Below are 21,394 nucleotides of genomic sequence, written 5' to 3'. Positions count from 1 at the left end.
CCTCATTTTACCCACCTCGGAAGGATGGAAGGCTGAGTCAACCTTGAGCCGGTGATGAGATTTGAACCGCTGACCTTCAGATCTATAGTCAGCTTCAGTGGCCTGCAGTACAGCACTCTACCTACTGCGCCACCCCGGCTCATAATATCTCAATTGTGAGACCTGAATGCTAGAAAAAAAAAACTAGCAAAGAAGTTGGAGAGAAAAAGAATCAAGTATCTAAACCAGCGATGGGCTCCTACAGGAACAGTCAGGAACACAGTTCCGGTAGCAAAATTTGGAACTCCACCCCAGAGCACCCAATTTGCACTGAAAGATGTTGAAACAAAATGCATAAGCCACACCCACAGTGTGATAATAAACATTTTGGTAGCCCATCACTGATCTAAACATATATGGATATACAATGACATCTTCTATAGATGCCTGAGTATAGGTGAACATACTATCCCAGAGGTATATACAGCTTCTTCCCTACTGACATTACGGTGTGCCTTTGACTAGAATATTTTTAGTTTAAAAAAAAATAGTGTTCCTTATTCTTATATTTGTGTTTTCCTATTATTGTGGGGCAATTTAGAAAAAAATATATAGAAATAATCAGGATATTTATGGACAGATCACCTTCTTGTTAAATGTCTCTGTAACAGAAATTGAAATATATGGTAGCAATCAATGAAGATATTCATAGATTGAAATATTAAATGTGTATCTACACCCAGAAACCACAAAATTTAAAGAAAGATCAAAAATGAAAGACAAGGAAATTCTACCATGGGACCAACCACCAAGAATACTTAGTAGCTACAGGACATAACTATTGGTAAGAGAATTATTGCAGCTCCTGAACTCTATCTTTTTATGATAATCTTTTATATACTGTATATACTTCTCGTTTCTCTTTTCCTTTAGTAAGATTTTTCTGAACCTCTGCTAACTTATCAATACTATTGCAACCATTAGTTTTCTCAAATCAACCTTGCCACTCACTTTAACTCTCTCTCCCTCTCTCTCTCTCCTAGATGTTTATTCATATCTAATGGTCCAGAGATAGGAATGAACCTTTAATACAAATTAAATCATTAAAATACACTATTAATATTTAAAGGTTTTCAATACTACTCTAAAGCTGTGTTGGACTGGACTGCTGATTGGGAAATATGGGAGTTGTAATTCAATATAGTCAGAGACAATAGTATAAAACACTGTTATTTTTGGGAAACAAATTCTAATTTGATGTGACAAGAAAAAAAATGCATTCATACATACCTAATCTAATTTTTTCAGATTGTCTTTTCAACTCTGTTACTAAAGCTTTCATTCGCTCATAATTTTCCTGTTGAGAAACAATCATATGTTAAGGAAAAGTACACACTATCCAGTGTGAGTTAGTTAGAAAAATATTTAAAGATATACTTTTTTCTCCTGTCCTATATATATTATTTCAGCTTTATAAGCTACAGTTTCAAAACATATTCTTTAAATACAATTACTAAATAATTACAACTGGATATCAAATAATAGATCCATTCTTTTACATTGTATACATTTTCTTAGGCTAAGAATCCTAATTTGCTTCTAACTAAATTAAGTTTGCCTCCAGGAAAATCTAATGTTCACAAATGAAGATTCAAGCCATTTAACAACTGTAATGTTTTAAATATATATGTTGTATTTGTTAAGACACCAGAAATAACCTGAAATGTTTTGATGTATGTGAGTTTAGCAATTGCTTGCTCAATTGTACAGCTTAAATGTATTTATTCCAAGATGGCTTTGTTGAGATCTATAACGGAGTATCCTGGGAAGATAAAATGCTCAAAAGTTACTTGTTTTGAATCCTGGTGTCAAACTTATTTCTATTAATCTTTTTGCACAAAGTTTCTCCTACTTAGAATCCAGAGAGGCATTGCAGCATAAGTTGTATACAGTATATGACATAGAACAGGGCTGCCCGGTTTATCAAAAGGGGGAGGAGGAGTCCTGATACATCACATGATGCCACCATGACAATGTGAGTTTGACACTCCTCACATAGAGGAAGAGTTTCTAATCTTTTGCGATTGATGGTGTTGGCATATAAAAAAACAATACTTTGAATTTGACCTCGAAACAAACCAATGCAGCTCTCAGATTAGAGGTATGACCGTTCTGAGAGCACACTTCCCATGCTGCTGTATTCTGTACCAGTTGAAACTTGTAACTTATTACCAGTTATTATATCTATATAAACAAAACTTTGTTCACGATTAAACCAAGGTCAGGTTGAGGAAGTAAATACTGTATAGAATAATTTATGGCATAATGAGCTTGAAACTATATTTTGTACAACCAAATAAAATTATAATTTTATCCAGGCAACTATAAAAATCCCCCTTTCGCTCCCTTTCTCTCTTCCTCTCTAACTTTTCCTTTTTATTCTTTTCCCCTATGTAAGTATGTACACTACTTTAAAATTGCATATTCTAAAAATATACAAATTTGTACCAATGTTTAAACAGCCCTTTTGCTTTCTGTATTCCCTTCCCCCATTTATTTGTAATAAAGATTATTTTTTTAAAAAATCTGCATTATAATCAGAATTCAAAGGGAATATTATAATAAAATCCTTGAAGAAGCAAAAATATTTGAGGGTTTTTAGCATTAAAAATCCCCAGCAATCTCAAATGTAGATTTCTATTTACAGCAAAGTTAAATATCTCTACTTGAAAGATACACAGGTGTAGAGATAAAAGACTTCTTTGATACAAGATTGTAACAGCAAGCTCCAGTTACACAATTTCTGGCCCTTCCTTCATGTGTTCAACTCCCTAATTTACAGCTGAACCAGAAAAGCACAATAGGCTACTGTTCAACTTGGAAAATTACAAATCAGAACTGCAATCATAGTCTGAAACTGGCATGTCGATTTGGATGCAACACTAAACAATGATCAACCCAAATCATCAAACACTGAAAAACAATGAATAACTAAATTCAAACTCATTTGTGCAAAGGCCAAACAATCTATATAAACTAGATCTTTAAGTTTAGATGAATCCATATTAAGTAATTGGATTCTTAAATGTTTCTTAATGTCACATGGTCACAGCCAATGGTGAAATCTACTTACCTTTTCTATTGGTTCGGAAGCACACACTCTTGTGCCACCATCATGCGTACATTTTCACCCTCTATGCATGCGCAGAAGGCTTTGCGCATGCACAGAGGGTTAAAAAAGCAAATACCTATGTCCAAGTGGGAGGGCAGAGCCTCGTGCTGCCACTGCTTTGGTTCTCCGAACCACATGTGGCCACGGCTACCGATACGCCTGTACTAGGCCCAAAACTGTAGCATTTCACCCCTGATCACAGCAAACATAACTGCTTCTATTTCAGTTTAACAATAGAAACTGAGTGTTAACAATTTAATTATTAATCACACAAAGAACATATGCTAGAAATCTGGTGCAAGTTCTGTGTATTCAATACGTCTTAGGACTTCGGAAATTAAATACACATTTACTATCCCACCAAATTACATTTCTATCTTTTCTATGTCAGAGGTTTATCTTTCACCATCTCTTAAATTTGCAGAGGAGGACAAACAATAAAGGGCAAATACAGCAAACATCATCTTTTTTCCCCTGCACCTTCTTCAAGTTTGCATCATACTTTGTATTATATTTGGTCTGACCAGAGAATTTTCAAGTTGGCCCATTCTTTTGAGCTGCTGTAAATGTGCAACAGCGGAGAAACAATATCTTTTTTTCTGAATGATGTACAAGTCTGCGGAGAAGGGCGGCATACAAATCTAATTAATAAAATTTAAAAATGGAGTCATTTAGATTGGTTCTTAGACAAATTGTTCCATTTGATCTCTTCCTCAAATCTTCTTCCTAACAATTTTAAAGACTATATATCCAGATCACACCTACCATCAGATCCTACAGAATTCAGGCCACCAACTATTTTCAGAGACTTCCCATTCTCTAACACAGCCTTCCAGACTTTGGGAGAGGGAGAAGAGATGACTTAATCTAGGTTGAGGACTGGAGATATTGCTGGTGACAACGGAGCCTTTAATTAATTAATCAATCAATCAATTAATTTTATTTGTCAAACATGTATAGGATAGCAGTAGCTTGTATAAACATAAGTAAAAAGTAACGATAAAAGAGGACCATAAGACAGTAGGACAGGGATGATAGGCACATTGGTGCACTTATGCACACCCCTTACAGATCTCTTAGAAACAGGGAGAGGTTGACTATAGACAATCTAAGGTTGAAGTTTTTGGGGTTTGGAGAAGAAACCACAGAGTTAGGTTGTGCATTTCAGGCATTGATTACTCTTTTGATGAAGTCATATTTTCTGAAGTCGAATTTACATTTAGTTTGAATCTATTACATGCTCATGTATTGCTAAAGGTGAAGGTGAAGTAGTCATTAACAGGAAGGACATTTCGGTATATGATTTTATGAACTACAGTTAGATCAGATTGGAGGAGACATAGTTGTAAATTGACTAATCCCAGTATTTCAAGGTATTCCACCAGAATAGGAGGAGTGAAGGACTCCTCTTGTGAAATATTTCTGAGAAGAACAAACTTTATTTTTTAAAAAATAAAATAAATATTTTAAAAATATTTTTAAATGTTTCTGAGACGAACAAACTAAGAAATACCGCTCTAATCCGTCAAGGGACTTTTTGTAAGTGTATTTTGGTGTCATCATAAACCATAGAAAGGAAAGGGAAGGAATTCCAAAGAAATCAGGTCCAACCTCCTGCCTAGGGCAGGGTGTTACTTGCAATATCCTATGAGCAGACCTTCATCCCAGTGCAAGAAGGAGAGAATGGACAAAAGCAATGGGGCAAGCAGAGGACCAGTGCTTTAAGACTAGATGAACAAGTCAATGGTCTTTACAATTGCAACTGCCTTTCTAAAAGGTATGCACAGTTTCGCCAAAGAAGAGCTGCCCAACTTTCAATTCAGATTTCACTTTTCTCAAGAAACCCGTTCTTCTATGGAATTATGACTATTATCCATTGGCCCCACATAAAAACAACAGGAAGGAAGGAAGGAAGGAAGGAGGGAGGGAGGGAAGGAAGAAAGAGAAAAAAATGAAGAAAGGAAGAAAGGAAGAAAGGAAGAAAGGAAGAAAGGAAGAAAGGAAGAAAGGAAGAAAGGAAGAAAGGAAGAAAGGAAGAAAGGAAGAAAGAAAGAAAGAAAGAAAGAAAGAAAGAAAGAAAGAAAGAAAGAAAGAAAGAAAGAAAGAAAGAAAGAAAGAAAGAAAGAAAGAAAACTAGCTGGAAGTCAACCCAAAGCCAGCAGTGGCGCTAGAAGCCTTCACCACGCTCCTTTTCCTTGGCCTACCTGATAGAGCGGGGAGGCGACATCGGGCTGAGAGCCCAAAGTGGCCACCTGGTCGCCGTGATAAGCACGGCCGAGAGCCGCCGCGACTGCAGCCGCCCGCCGACAGCCAAAGAGATGGCATCTTAGTCCTGGTAACATCGGTGCTCGGGGGAGGCGGGGGTTGCACCGGAGGCGCCAAAGGCACGACTTCCCGGGCCTGGAAGTCAGCATGCGGCCCCGCCCACGCCAGAGCCAATGGAAGGAGGCAGCGAAACGCGGAGGAGCGGGGCAGCACCGCCTGCTTCCTTGTTCCAGCTCTGCCTTATTTAAAGGGCCAGCCGAGGGAACCCTGGAAGCGTGCGGTCGCTCCTTTCCTCTGGGCCAAGGTTCTCAAGGGTTAATGTTAAGAGGGAAGTATGAGCTGCCGGGTTAGCCTCCCGGTCTCCTGTTCGGGAAACGCTTGGTGGCGGAATGGGAAGAGGTTGAGCTCTTTTGGCCACTGCATTTAGTTGTAAGAAAATGTACACTGTCACATAGGCCTAGCGTTGTGATGAAAAGGAATGGGAAAGTAAATTACAGTTCGGTTGATACCTACTATCTGTTTATCCTTTCTATCATTTCTATCTACTTATGTTATGACAATACAAACTATAATTCTATACTTGTTTGACACATACATACATACATACATACATACCTGCTATCTAAACTAAGACTATTGTTATCTGGGCTGTAAAATCAGGACAACCAGCAAATGGCAGCATTTAACCAACATTATCCTAATTTAGCGAACACTATAATAATAATAATAATAATAATAATAATAATAATAATAATAATAATAATAATATCACACAGTTCTAGACCCTTGGGAAGTGCTTGATATTGTGATACGAAATCCAGCATATAAATCTCGTTTCCTGTATTACTGTTTTTTGTTAAAATTATTATTATTATTATTATTATTATTATTAATTAGATTTGTATGCCACCCCTCTCCGTGATGATGATGAGAATAATAATAGTAATATAAACAACCCCTTGCATCCTGGATATAAACTGTTTCAACTCCTACCCTCAAAACGTCGCTACAGAGCACTGCACACCAAGACAACTAGACACAACATTTTTTTCCCAAACACCATCATTCAACACTGTCAAACTATTTACTAAGTCTGCACTATTACTACTAGTTTTTTCTCATCATTCCTATCACCCATTTTCTCCCACTTATCACTTGTGACTGTAATTTGCTTGTATCCTTAAGATTTTTATTAATATTGTTTCTTCATTGCTTATTTGACCCCTATGACAAGCATTAAGTGTTGTACCTCATGATTCTTGATTCTACACCACTTCATACAAATAGTTATCCAACATCTTCTTTAAAACTTCCAGAGTTGGAGCATTCACAACCTTTGGAAGCAAGCTGTTCCACTGATTAATTGTTCTAACTATCAGGAAATGTCTCCTTAGTTAAAAGTCACTTCTCTCCTTGTTTAGTCTCCACCCATTGCTTCTAGTCCTACCCTCAAGGTGCTTTGGAGAATAGCCCTCTTCCCTCTTCATTTCAAACAGCTTTAATCTAAATCAAACTTCATTACCTCTTACTACGATGAAATCATGGTTAATCAAACTACTAGAAATGCTCAATTTATGATTATTCTAATCCTCTCATTGCTTTCTTTCTCCACAAGAAAATTCTGGTAATCCTACCTAAAATTACTGTTTCTGATTAATTGTGCTGTTCTATTACAAAACCAGTAAGTAGTACATGAAAAATAAACTATTAATAAAATGTATAGGTGCAGTAAAGCCTGGGATTTCAATAACAATATAAACTTTATTTAGTCCCAAGTCATATAATGGAAATGCCTTTAAGCAGGGATGAAAAATTTAGCATGTTCAGACAGCTTCTATAGAACCGGTTGTGGCGATTATGCACAGTTCGGAGAACCGGTAAATGGCACCATTGACTGGTCCTGTCCCTCCTCTCCTACACACTCTTCCTCTTCTCCTTCTTGGGCTCATACACACAGAGCAAACATGAAGAGGTGAGAAGCAGACAGCTAGAAGACTAGGCCACACTTTTCTGTCAGTTCTGTTGGCCACACTAAGCCACACCCACAGAACTAGTAGGGGGGAAATTTGAATGTCACCGCTGCCTGCCAGTCTTGCTCTATACATTTTGGCAATGCCGCCCTGAGTCGGTTGAGAAGGGTGGCATAGAAGTCTAACTAACTAAGTAAGTAAATTTATTTATTTATTTATTCAATTTTAATGCTGCCCTTCTCCTTACACTCAGGGTGGCTTACAACATATTAGCAACAGCACATTTTAACAGAGCCAGCCTATTGCCCCCACAATCCGGGTCCTCATTTTACCCACCTCGGAAGGATGGAAGGCTGAGTCAACCTTGAGCAAGTGATGACATTTGAACCGCTGACCTACAGATCTACAGTCAGCTTCAGTGGCCTGTAGTACAACACTCTACCTGCTGCGCCACCCCGACTCATTAAGTAAATGAATAAATACATAAATAAATGCTATGCAATTACTGCTGTCTTTAAACAGTTTTCTCAGGAAAAACGAAAGATTCTACCATAAAGATATTTGAATGAGCCTCTACATAATGTAACAGAATTAATGAAATTCTTAACTTCTGTATCAGTGATCACCTAGTAGTTTCAATAAAACACTATTTTTGCTTGATAAAATATAATGGTAGTGATCTTGTTGGAAGATTTGCAAGGAATTTAATAGTAGCATGTACCGTCTTCCTTTAATGCATGGTACATAAAAGGTATTCTGTGTAATGGTTGAATATGTAAAACGTATTCATTTCAATCACAAAAGTGTTGTACCTGGATTATTCAATTGATTCTTATTATTCACAGATTCAGGATGTATGAATTTGCTAACATTTATTTGTAGCTCCAAAATCAATACTTGTGTCATTTTGCAGGCATTTGCAGAAAACATGACGAGCAACAAAAATTTTAATTACCTCACATACAATTTGCCAGTTAATGTCAAACAAGGCAATATTCTTTTTTCTTGTTTCTATTTTATCATAAACAAATCTCCTGTTTCCCACCTAAGAGCAATGGTTTAGTATTCACTAATTCAGCGTTCACATTTTTGTAGAATATAACTACCACAAATTATGTATTTTAGTTTGGCCTGTCCTTAGTGGTTCATCTGTGTAATTTGGGATGATTAACAATGATTTCTCCTCATCAATCCAACAATTTTGAGAAACATTATTATTATTATTATTATTATTATTATTATTATTATTATTATTATTATTTATTAGATTTGTATGCCGCTCCTCTCCACAGACTCGGGCGACTCACAGCAATAATAAAAACAATATACAGTAACAAATCTAATATTTAAAAAATATCTAAGAACCCCTTATTTAAAAGCAAAACATACACACAAACATACCATGCATAAACTGTATAGGCCCGGGGGAGATGTCTCAATTCCCCCTTGCCTGACGACAGAGGTTGGTTTTAAGAAGTTTACAAAAGGCAAGGAGGGGGAGGAGCAATCCTAATCTCTGGGGGGAGCTGGTTCCAGAGGGCCGGGGCCGCCACAGAGAAGGCTCTTCGCCTGGGTCTCACCAGACGACATTGTTTAGTCAACGGGACCCGGAGGAGGCCAACTCTGTGGGACCTAACTGGTCGCTGGCATTCGTGCGGCAGAAGGTGGTCCTGGAGATATTCTGGTCCAATGCCATACTTAATTTTCAGGTGATCATCACATGATATAAACAAATCCTTTTTAACCTTGATGGTTTCAGTTTTTCAGAAGTAGATAAAGCATTCTAAATCCCAATCCCAAAATCTTCAACCTTACATTATCTACAATAGACCTCTCCCCTTTGTGCCTACCTTTCCTGTCCTAATGTCTTTTCATCTTTTCTATCTCTACTTTATACTTATATTATGTTAAACATACTACAATACTATATTTATATAGTAAATAAATAAAAATAAAAAATAATAAAAAAATAAAATAAATGCAAGAGAAAATTAACTTGTATTCTGCAAACTCGAGACCACTGGTGGGTTGCTACCAGTCCGCCCTGGTTCCACCCACCCACCCATCATCACAGATAATCTGCACATGTGCAGAAGGTTCTGTGTATGCAAAATGCCGCATCTGAGCAAAGTGAAAGTGTGTGCACACATTCAAAGTTCAAAACCAGTAGTGAAGATAAGGGAAACTCACTACTGGATGAGACCATCTAAAATGGATGGAAATTATGGTGATTCAAAACTTGTATAGGCTATTAAATCATGGAATGCAACTTCAGTATAGGCTAGTCAAAATTGTGAAAGGCACACCCATTGGATGGTGGTGCATGTATGTTTGCTGGTTTTGAAGTGGTCTGCCGATCATCATCTCTTTGGGCTTCTCTCACTGGCACAAGGGACGGAAGGTCTTCTTGTATTCTTCAATATTCTGTAATATGATTTCATTTCTGCCTACAATTTGATTGCTATCTTAGTTATATTCTTCAACACCCATGAATATTTGTTAACTATTGTTTACGTTTACTACTTTGGAATAAAGCCTAAGTACTGAGATTGTGTGGTCATTGCTTCTGAATTCAAAAGATCCTGTAACTGAACTTTGCTGACAGTGTAGTATCAAACCAGCATTTAATGTGTATGAACAGATCAAGCTTACTTTTTTTAAGTATTCACATTAATTTATAGTTTCATAGGCTAAAGAATCATTATTTTAAATTAATATATTTTAATTTAGTTGGAGAAAAGATCAAAAGCAACATGAGAAAATATTATTTTAATGAAAGAGTAGTAGATCCTTGGAACAAACTTCCAGCAGACATGGTTGATAAATCCACAATAACAGAATTTAAACATGCCTGGGATAAACATATCCATCCTAAAATAAAATACAGAAAATAGTATAAGGGCAGACTAGATGGATCATGAGGTCTTTTTCTGCCAATTCCAGTTCTACAAAATATGAGGTAAAGGAGATTGATGAACTAATTTCAAATATAATAATGAACCTGTAAATTGAACTATACAATATGTAATAGTTTAAATATTTAATTTCCAATTTTCTCATTGATAAGTAAATTAAATGTTTAAAACTGGAATAGTCTAACAATGATATATATATATATATATATATATATATATATATATATATATATATATATATATATATGTTTTCGTATAAATATATATATATATTTAATATATATAACTATATTTACAGCAGCACGAAGCTTACAACTTCAGCCTCATGATGGTGAATGCGATTTCAACGAAACGTCAAGTAGACATTCAAAATATTACACGGGGCAAAACCCGAACTCAGAACAATCTACATATATATATAGTTTTGTTGAATTTTCTAGATCCATCAACTATTAAAGAGAAACTTTGACATATAATCCATATAAAATTTTATTCACATAATTTACATACATAATATGCCTGCTTTCTTTGAAACAGAAAGCTTTCACATGAACATTACATACCACTGAAAATATGTATCAAACATTTCACAAAAGGAACCCTTTTTGCATATTAATTTAAAATGAGATGTTCTGCCAATTAACCAAGGTTATTTGTCTTTCTGTCATCAGTAAATATATTGATTTTGCTATAAAGGAACCTGTATATTTAAAGAATTTTGTAAACATTGTCAAGAAAACATACTATAGTTTATAATAAAAAATTAACAGGATCTTCTTGTCCTTTCCAGTTAGCAAGGAAAGGTAAGGCACCTTATAGCTTGGTTTCTTTAATAAGATTTTTTGTGCTACACTTTTTAAATTGAAATTTCAAATTATTACAGCAGATAATGGTGTATCTTTGAGGATATATTCTTCCATGTATTAATATGAACTCATGCTGCTCTATAGTGGAAATATTTGGGTTAATTGATACTAGTGATTATGTGATCTATATGTAATCTATACTTATTTGATAAATAAGTAAGATTGTTTTATTTAATTTTCTTGCAAAACTGCAAAATTAAAAAAAGAAACCAAAATTCAGATCAGTCAAATCAATATAGAATTGTTAAATCTCAGGGAATACTGAGTTTCTTATTAATAACTAGAATACTGACTTTGATATCTTTAGAGAAGAGGCACTGAAATAAACTGATCTTTGGTCATGACAAATATTAATTAAATGGTTCTACTGTAATTTTTAAAAAAATGGATCCAACCAATTGTCCTACGTCTGAATTTGTAAAAATGCTAATAACTTTCCCATGAAATCCAGTAATAATGTAATGTCTGCGTCAGTAATATTTGCACAGAAGAAATCTTGGAAATAGAAATAACTTCTTAATTATTCAAAATGAACAATGGTAGATGCAGACAATTATTTTCATAGATATTGCATAGATTAAGAAATATCTAGAGAAAAAAAATTCTCCAATCTCTAATTGCAGTGAAAAAGACTACTAGAATTTAAGATCCAATAGCTAATTTAAAAGTTATTTTACAGAGTTCCTTTTTTCAGTCCAAATCATACTACAGATTGAAAAGTAAAAAAAATCCAATGAGAAATGGAATATGTTTATAGGTTGAGTTATTAAATTAGTAACTCAGAGCAATAAGGAACCCCCCCCCCATCCCTCCCAAAATAAATTACATTAATTGGAAAAGAACTGTATTTATGATGTTGAGGCATCTCTTATTCTCTCTTATATTTGATTTTACTCCTCTTCACTGGTATAATTGGGTTTTAAAATGGCAACTCATTGCTTCATAAATTTAGCACTTTAGCACTAAATAAAATTTAACAAAGTTATGTATTTCAGGATGAACAGAATTAACATAGAATAATTATTTTTCTGTACATTCAACTTAAATATTTTTCACATTTATGTCTGTACATTTAAAGTCATTAAACTTCATTTTTGAAACAATTCACATATATTCATTATAAAAATACATAAAAATAAGTTGACTTCAGGTTTTTTTACCTACAATGTACTTATTACATTGAAATGTCCAGTATCGTTTATTTTAGAGATGATTCTCCTTTCCATAAAGATTTACTTCGTAAAAAGAAGCAAATACTATTTATATAAATATTTTGTTGGAATGACATATGATCATTCTGCTATTCCTGACTGCATTTCTAAATCTTTCTAAATATGTTTAGAAAAATGTAACATAATTCAAACAAAAAGACAGCTTTTCTGATCATGCGCATCTTAACGTTTAACATACTTTTTCATCAATGTTTCAAAAATATCAGACTGCTCAGAATAAAAGAAAATATTTTTCCCGTTCAGCAAGTTTCCTCTTAATATATTAATATTAATATATTAAACATAAATCATTTGTTTAATTAAGATATTGCTTCTAGGTTTATTAGAAACCAAGACTATCATAATCTTCATGGTTATTCTGAATCATCCACCTCCATAAAAATATCACTAAAGAAATATTCTGAAATCCTTATTGGCTCTTCTTTTTCTTGCTCCTTAGCAGAAACCTCTTCCTCAGATAAAACCTAAAAAAGAATAAATATTTTACAATCTGATACCTGTTTAATAATTATGTAAAAGCATCATATGCAGGGTGTTAGAATTAGTCATGCAGAGCTACAGGCAATTTTGTTTACATTTTACAATATGATTTTCTGCACAATTTAACCTGCGATATCGATCTTATTAAATTAATCAAAGGTCTGAATCCAGAAGTATCTTTCTGATCACCAGTAAAATATTTCTATGAGGGCTGAAAGCATTCTGTCTATTTTTAAAAAAAATATAATTTATTGGTTTTTGCGTGTTCCCATCACCCAACTAAACATACATTCCCCACCACCAATTGCGGGGTTCAAATATTTACAAGTATATATTCTGTTATTTCCTCAGCTCTGATTTGCATTTATTTACAATTCAAAGAGTGATTGGAGTTTATTTTTCACCTTTTCGTCGCAAATTTTACTTAACATATAATCGTTCCATCAGTTTCTCCAGTTTGTTTTCATTAAAGTTGTTTAATCTTATTTCCATAATTTCAAAGTGAATGTGATCCACCATGTACCTGTACCAATTCTGTAATGTCCATTTTTTAGCCTCTTTCCAACCCAATACCACTACTGCTTGAGCGCTTTCCAGTGCTGCAGTTTTTATTTCTTTAAAATCTCTCAGTTCTCTTTGTTTAACTAATACCACTATTTCTTTTGTAATTATCCACTTAATGTTTAACATCTTATTTATTTCATTCTGCACTTCCTTCCAGAATTTCTGAACTTCAGCACACTCCCAGAACATATGCATAAAAACTCCTTTCTTTTGACACCCATGCCAACAATTACCTTTCCCTTCCCTCTGGAAGTGTGCAAGTTGTAATGGTGTGTAATACCATTTATGTAAATTTTTCCTTCTCATCTCTCTAAATCTTGTATTTTTTATTTTTTTTTATGTTTTCTACTATATATTTCATTTAGCATTCTGTCTAAAGACTTCTGCAGAATCTGATGCAGATAATTAATAGACCAAGAGAAAATTGGCAAGAATTGGTTCCCAACTTTCTGGTACTATTAACAGATCATGTTTTAAATAAAGATATTCATCTATACCTGAACAGAAGAGCAGCTTTCACTCTCATATTTTGAAGGTGACAGCATGGTTGTTGATTGTGAACTGTACTCCTGAATCTCTGCGTTGTTGTTTTTGGAAGTTGAAGCTGGACATTTGGCGGTATTTTCAGAAATCGACGTGTAGTTTTTCTGGGGAGGTTTGTTGTTTTCTTTAGCAGCTACTTCTTCAGTGTTAATTTTACAGATTAAAGGTAGAAATCCCAGCGATCTTTGTTATGATGTATTAAAAACAATTAAAATTAATGTAACAAAATGTAGTAAATTAATAAAATTATAAAAGTAGCCCCAGAAATCCCCTGGATTTGATTATTGATTTGAAATCCCCTAAAATAATTATTTAGTAAATAAATTCATTTCCCATAGATCTGGAACTATTATGCTATTTGTGATCATTATTAGGGATATAGCAAATTAATTTTTTTAGTAACATTAATAGACATTATGTATAAGTAAATGAATGTATACAGTATTATTGCTTTGATGGAGCAACAGTAAGAAAGCAAACAGTGAAAGTTCTTAACAAATTTGATTGCCAAAATAGGACATTTTATAATTGATACAAGATTGTTCCTTTATATAGAACAGTGGTTAATTTAGGCTGAGTAGTTATAATTTAATTGTTCTAGATTTCTCCTTTCATTACAAATATTAAATAAAAGATTCTAGGATTAGGAACTAATATAACAAAGTAAAAATGATGCTTGATTCATACCTTGTCAATGATGTTTTTAGAAGGGCTTCTGTATTTCTCACTTGGTCTGATTGTTCAGAACTGTATGCTACACAGAGTCTTTGTTCATTGTTGGTTTCTGCTTTTCCTGCACCAGGCATTCTTGACACAAGTTCAGCCTCACTGTCTGTTTCACCAAGCAATGTAGTCACTACATTCACAGAAGACCGAGGCTGGTCTTTTTCCTCCACTTGTAGCTCTGTAAGTGACATTATTGAAAAATTACATTTTTCTAATATGAAAAAGATATGGCTTGCTTGCAAATAGTAAAGTAAAATTAATTTGCAAGAGATCCCTAAGTAGTCTCCATTTTTTATTTTTACACACACACACACACAAAGAAATGGAGACTAATTTGGGAGCTCGTGCAAATTAACTTCATTTTAATATTTTCAAGCAAGCTATGTCTCTTGTTCATATATAGATATTTTTCAAACAATGTAATCATTAGCATTTATCAATGCCCCAAGTCCTAGTAGTTCTGTGATGCCAAAGGTGGCTTTTCATACAATTTTCAAACACAATGCCCACAAATCTGCTAAATTAAAGCTGTTGTGAAAGGGATGGATAAAAGGGTGTATTTTCAAAGGCCCTGTTCTTTGAATGAGCTCCATTACATCCAAATATGATATGATTGCTAAAAGCAATTGCCCATGTGTCTATATAAACATGCCTATGTGTCATGATTCTACACATGAAAACAAAAGGTACTTCACCTACCAGCGTCTTTTCTTGATATGTACTGTAATGTAAGAGAGGTCTCCTGCATTAAAAAATATTAATATTGGTAAATAATTTATCTTTCAGTTGCATAACAAGCTCAAAACAGCTCAAAAAATCTCAATACAGTAAGGTATTTTAATAAGCCTAAGCTTTGAAATCATGGTTTGGAACTTAAGCTACCTAATGAAATTAAATCTGAAGTGGGGACAAGAGCTGGCAGCAGAATCCACCAGTTTCTAACACATGAAAACCAGAGCTGGGTTCCTACTGGTTCTAACCGGTTCTTTAGAACCATTAGTAAACCAGTGATGATGTCACGGAGCTGGTCCTGTCAATGCTGGTCCGTGGGTGCTGCCATCTTGGATTTTGCTTCTGCACATGCGCAGGAGCTAATTTTTGTTTCCACAAATGCGCAGGAGCTATTTTTTAATTGATTCGAGATGCATGTCTGGCACGACCCTGGGCAAACCAGCAGCAAAAAAATCCACAACCCACCCCTGATGAAGGCCTATCTGATCCAACCACAACCGGATTCAGTCTCCAGGGTGAGCACCAGAATGCAGAACTTAAATAACTTAATATCAGTGGAACTGCACAGTTAATTCTCTCCACTAACTCAAGTTGGCTGAGGCGATTCAGTACAAAACAGCCAACTTAGTTTATTCGCTTTTCAGATGTATAGCTGCCCCCCCCCTCTGGTTCCAAAATAGTTTTGGTAACATACAACATAAAAAACCAGCATACAACATTATAATCAAGAAATATATGTCCACATAGCTGCAGGATATTTTAAAAATAATTTGTTATTTTAGAAAAAGGAAGTAACATGAAAAAGGAACTATTTGCATGGTGTAAATTAACTATCAACTTCTCATAAAATCAAGCATGAGACTATTCATGTAGGCCAGGTGTCCCCAAACTTGGACTTCAACTCCCAGAATTCTGCAGCCAGCATTCTGGGAGTTGAAGTCCATAAGGCTTAAAGTTGTCAAGTTTGAAGACCTCTGATGTAGGTCTCCTTGAGTTCACTGCAGGACACAATATTTAAAAATGAACCTTTGTATCTTTTTAAAGAGAAAACTGGACTTTGTTTTTCCTTGAAGACATTTCATTTCTCATCCAAGAACTTCTTGGACTAGAAGCGAAAAGTCTTCAAGGAAAAACAAAGAAGGAAAAAAGTACTTAAGGGACAACAATGGACTGACAATTTCCATGGAGTAGACCCTTTGTATCTGTAGTTATGCAAGATTAGAACAGGACACAATCTAGCCACACTTTCTAACCTTATCGGGGCTTTCCAAGTGTTCTTCTGTAGGAACAGCATGTTTTATCTTCTCAGAGACACTACTTCCTTCTATTGATGTTGAAGACCAATTCTTCCAAGAGGTCAAACCCAAATCTATTAATTGTTCTGATGAGGATGGATGCAATTCTCTCTCTGTGGAGACCGTGAAAGAAGCAGAACTTTCTTCAACTGCAGCTTGGATGAATCCAACACTGTATGGATATAGATGTGTGTGTGTGAATGTCAGATAACAATGAGATTTAAAGCTTACTTTACATTCAAAGCCTTATTAATAATAAATATTAACCTTAGAAGTAATTCCACTGATACCAATGAAATTTTATTGTCAGTTATGGCTGTGTTTGAATGGTTTCTTTGTTATGAGCTTGCAGCAATAAACATTATGTAGAGACCATAGGCATATACTGAAGGTTGTTACCATCTTGTTACCTTTTCACAAAATAGCTACTATAGCAGGTATGTAACAAAATGCCCATTTATGCAGAACTAAACTGCCAAGGTTGCTTCATGTTACACTCGCAGAATGGCCTCTACAATATCTTTTTCATTTTATAGGCTAGTTGGGACTCTCTGAAACAAAGCAACAAACTGCAGATATCCATTTTCCAAAAATATCTATGCATACCAAATGCATAGAAATGCATTCTTAGAAGCCTTAGAAATAAAAACTGTACACACTGCACTGGCAAGCAGCATCAAGAGAGGTTTTAGGCTCAAAATCCAGTCTCTAGTCTTAAGAAGTTCCAGAAGTTAGCATCTGAATGTGAAAGATTACCATTCATATTTAACATTTACCTTTCGTCTCTTCTCAGTTCCAATAAGTCCATATTATCTGAGGTTAAATGTATCGGTGGAGGAAGCAATTCCTCAGAACCATATGAAAGTGCAGCAGGGACACTATTACATTCCACAGAATCAGGTGAGATTTCCACCAGTGTTAAAATGAATCCTGGCTCTTCCTCTGCATCAACGAAATCTGTAATGTCACCTCTTACTACTAAGAGTATAAATAAAACAGCAGAAAACATAAACTCCTGAGAACATAAACATTCAAAAAAATTTATACAGTTATTATTTACTTCTAAATCACCATTTGTTTGCATTTCTTTTTCTGTAAGGAAAAGTTGGCATGCTTAGTCAGATAACCCAAGTTATTCTAGTAAGCAAACATGCTTACCACTCCTAGAGATATTAATTTGCATAAATGCTCTGTCTCTCTGTGTTTTTTTCTCTCTTGTTATTCAAATCCCCTGATCATTCTCACTTCTCTATTTCTTGTACTTAAGTCTCACTTTACTCCTTCTGCTCAATAATTATTCTTTGCCCCTTCTATCAGATAATAGTAGTACAGTGTTCCCTCGATTTTCGCAGGTTAGAACTTAGCGAATAGCCTATACCACGGTTTTTAAAAAAATATTAATTCCTATACCACAGTTTTTTCCATCCGATGACATCATATGTCATCGCCAAACTAATAATTTTTGCAAATAAATAACAAAAAAAATAATTATTGTTAATAAATAATTATGTTTATAAATATCAGGATCACTATTCAATGTGAGTACCAGTAATAATGGTGAGTAAATGGTTGTTAAGGGAATGGGAAATGTTAATTTAGGAGTTTAAAGTGTTAAGGGATGGCTTGTGATATTGTCCATAGCCAAAAATGGTGTATTTACTTCCGCATCTCTACTTCGCGGAAATTCAACTTTCGCGGACGGTCTCGGAACGCATCCCCTGTGGAAATCGAGGGAACACTGTATTAAAGAAATGTGCAAATAGGATAAACGCAACAATACCTTATTTTGAATCCCCAAAATGTCCTCTAGGAAAAATTTAATTGTAAATGAAGGTTGTGTTCAGATTAAAAAAATTAAATATTAGATCATACCTGCACTCATCTCTGTCATTGCTGAAATGATGGCATTCTTGTTTCCTTCAGTCTAAGAGTAAAAATAAGTATATCCAGCATGTCAAATAATTGCACTGCCCAGAATATATAACTCTAAAACAATTGCATGTTTATCCATGCTGTTACAAATCACATAAAGCTCTTCTTGTCCCAAGAATTCAAGGGAAAGAAACTATAAAACAGGGTAAAGCCCCTAATAAAACTATGAACAAACTAGAAAAATAGCAATTGTCAAAACAGCACATAAATCATTTGTAAATGAAAATGCATACAATATTATTAATCAAGAATGGAATACAGCATATTTGCCTTTCAGTTATAGTATTCAGGAACAACTATAAAACAGCAGTTGCTCAGAAAAACAATATGCTTCAATGGTTGTAATTACAGTAACTTCATCTAAACCCAAATGTCTTTTTTCCTCTTTGTTCATTAATGGAAAGTCAAACACGTTTTGGAAGAACGGTGACATATCTTTTCAAAGCAAATGTAACTACAATCTTAAATCAGTGCTAAAGAAATGCTTACTAAAAATGCATAGCCTCCTGGAAAGGAAGCATAAAAAGAAAAAGCAGTAAAAGTGTACAATTCAGAATTTAATATTAGCAATCTATCCAATTTATACAAACACTCATAAAACTCTCAACAGCATTAACCAGAATATATTATAGTGAGTTTAACTAGAATATGATTAACCAAAATATGGTGAATGTAGTAAAAGTATATTTAGTTATTTAGCAACAGTTTTCCTTTTATACTACATTCCAAAATGTTGCTATGTTGATTAATTAACACTTCTTACTTGTGCAACTTCAGCTGTAGAAAACTGATGTTCAGCAGACCCAAAAGCGTAGATATTATTGTTTATGTTGAGGTTATCTGGTGGTTCAGATAAACAAGCTACTGCTTCTTGAGAACATTTTGGAGATGTTAACTCAGATGAAATTTCGTAAATCTCTTGTATTGGGCTTCCACTTTTGCAAAAATAAATGAAAATAGTTTTAATCTAGATGCTGTTTATGAGAAAATGTTTCAAAACGTTTTAATACTATACACAATGTGTTTACAATCATTCTGTATAACAATGACTTCACAATAAGAAATGTAAATAGTAAGAAAAATGGTAGTTTATAAGGAGAAATTAATTCTAATTTTCTTTTAAGGAGATATTTCATTATTCTCATGCTTCTAAAGTTATTTGAAGAAAATTAAGAGCATTTACAGTGCTTCCTCTACTTAAGAACTTAGTAATTCGTTCCGCGACCAGGTTCTTAAGTAGAAAATTTTGTAAGTAGGAAAGAAATAATAGCTCGGAATTTGGGTGGGAGGAGGAGGAGGACAGTAGCTGCCGAAAGAAGAAGGTGAGGTGAGCCGAATTTTAAAAATCCAAAACTTTAAGGCTTAAAAAAAAAAAAAAGAGGGACTCTGAGGCGGCGAGGAGGAGCACGCACCTCCCATACATCTGGCGCGAGGCTGCCTCCCATACACTATGCCAGAGAGAGCAACCTAGGCGGGAGAGAGGTGGGAACCTCCTGCTCCTTTGTCCAAAAGGTGGCTGTTGCTGCTACCTACTTCTTCTTCCTTCCCACACTGGAGGGTTCCCCTCTCCTCTAGGTCACTCGCTTTGTAGCCGGCGCCTTTCCTTCATTGTGGTGACTCCTCAGTTTGGCTGAAGCCAAGTTGATCTGGCCGGGGCAAAGTGCTCCCTTTTGCCTCTCCGCGCCCAGATGCTCCAGGAGGCAACATTGCAACGGGTATATGGGAGGCAGTGCGAGAGAATCACCACAGCAAAGTGGTTTATTCCCTCTCCAAGCGCCCAGAGAAAGGAAAATGCTTTGTTTGCTCTGGACTGCCAAAGCCTCCTTAAGCACCACCGAAAGGCTCCTCTGGCAGCCCAGAAAAGCCCAAGATGGTCGGGATTAAAGGAGGGATGGCAGGAAACTGGCCAGGCCTTCATGCCACTCTCAAATTTCCTGGGAAATTTTTCCGGGCTCGGATTCTTAAGTAGAAAATGGTTCTTAAGAAGGGGCAAAAAAATCTTGAACACCCAGTTCTTATCTAGAAAAGTTCTTAAGTAGAGGCATTATTAAGTAGAGGTACCACTGTATATTTAAATATTAAGACTGAAGACTGCTTTTTTTAGAAAATGCAAAACATCATTTATAACTATATTTCCAGTATCATTTGCAGATATATCTGTTTTACAAAACAATTTACTATATATTACAAAACAAAGCATAATATTGAGAAATAACAAACAAACAACTATAGTCAAGTGTATACCTTTCTATATTATTTTCCTGCATGGCGGGGTCAGCACTTACAGAATGTAAATCATACTTTTCCATATTGCTGATTTTAACAAGCTGCTCATCCATTTGGATATTCATTTCAACTTTTTGCTCTTCTCTAGGTTTTTCTGACATTTTGTCATCTGTTACTTTAGATATTAGAATACACAGGAAAAAATTGTAAGTTATTGTTACAATTTAGATGTGGTGGACAAAAAGAATTTGTATTAGAAGCGGTGAACAAAATACATAGATGAGATGGACCAAAACTTATTTTGGTACAGACGGATATGGAATTTTATAGTCCACTTATTAATCTATTAGCAGTCAAGGTACAAATAGTCAAATATTTCTACAATACTAAAAATAATGAACTAACTATGCGTAGCCCATCCATTAAAAAAACAACACCCTCTCTCAATTGTGCTGATAGCTATAAATATGCAAGCCACATAAACAATAAGCTTTTAT

The 21,394-nt window shown here is 34.8% G+C and overlaps 2 protein-coding genes across 5 annotated transcripts in view; both read right to left on the bottom strand.

Annotated features, from left to right (window-relative positions):
• MCCC2 (methylcrotonyl-CoA carboxylase subunit 2) overlaps positions 1-5,599 on the bottom strand; it is a 38,392-nt gene extending 32,793 nt beyond the window's left edge. Inside the window, exons 1-2 of the mRNA XM_070743114.1 lie at positions 5,356-5,599; positions 1,270-1,336 (exon numbers count right to left, since the gene is read on the bottom strand). Of these exons, the coding sequence (XP_070599215.1) occupies positions 1,270-1,336; positions 5,356-5,565 (277 nt within the window). The 5' untranslated portion in view covers positions 5,566-5,599. The remainder of the gene's footprint in view (positions 1-1,269; positions 1,337-5,355) is intronic.
• Positions 5,600-10,774: 5,175 nt separating this feature from the next.
• BDP1 (BDP1 general transcription factor IIIB subunit) overlaps positions 10,775-21,394 on the bottom strand; it is a 62,774-nt gene continuing 52,154 nt past the window's right edge. For 2 of the 4 annotated variants that reach the window (XM_070743116.1, XM_070743119.1), the window contains exons 33-41: positions 20,916-21,072; positions 19,435-19,606; positions 18,612-18,663; positions 17,516-17,717; positions 16,698-16,911; positions 15,412-15,454; positions 14,674-14,890; positions 13,941-14,169; positions 10,775-12,863 (exon numbers count right to left, since the gene is read on the bottom strand). In XM_070743116.1, coding sequence (XP_070599217.1) covers positions 12,753-12,863; positions 13,941-14,169; positions 14,674-14,890; positions 15,412-15,454; positions 16,698-16,911; positions 17,516-17,717; positions 18,612-18,663; positions 19,435-19,606; positions 20,916-21,072 — 1,397 coding nt within the window. In that variant the 3' untranslated portion in view covers positions 10,775-12,752. The remainder of the gene's footprint in view (positions 12,864-13,940; positions 14,170-14,673; positions 14,891-15,411; positions 15,455-16,697; positions 16,912-17,515; positions 17,718-18,611; positions 18,664-19,434; positions 19,607-20,915; positions 21,073-21,394) is intronic. The other 2 variants (XM_070743117.1, XM_070743120.1) reach the window with 2 other exon arrangements.

The sequence above is a fragment of the Erythrolamprus reginae genome, chromosome 2 (genome assembly GCF_031021105.1).
Source record: "Erythrolamprus reginae isolate rEryReg1 chromosome 2, rEryReg1.hap1, whole genome shotgun sequence".
Taxonomy (NCBI): Eukaryota; Metazoa; Chordata; class Lepidosauria; order Squamata; family Dipsadidae; genus Erythrolamprus; species Erythrolamprus reginae.
The sequence above is the reverse complement of the archived record's forward strand: the minus strand, read 5'-3'. Positions and strand labels throughout refer to the sequence as shown.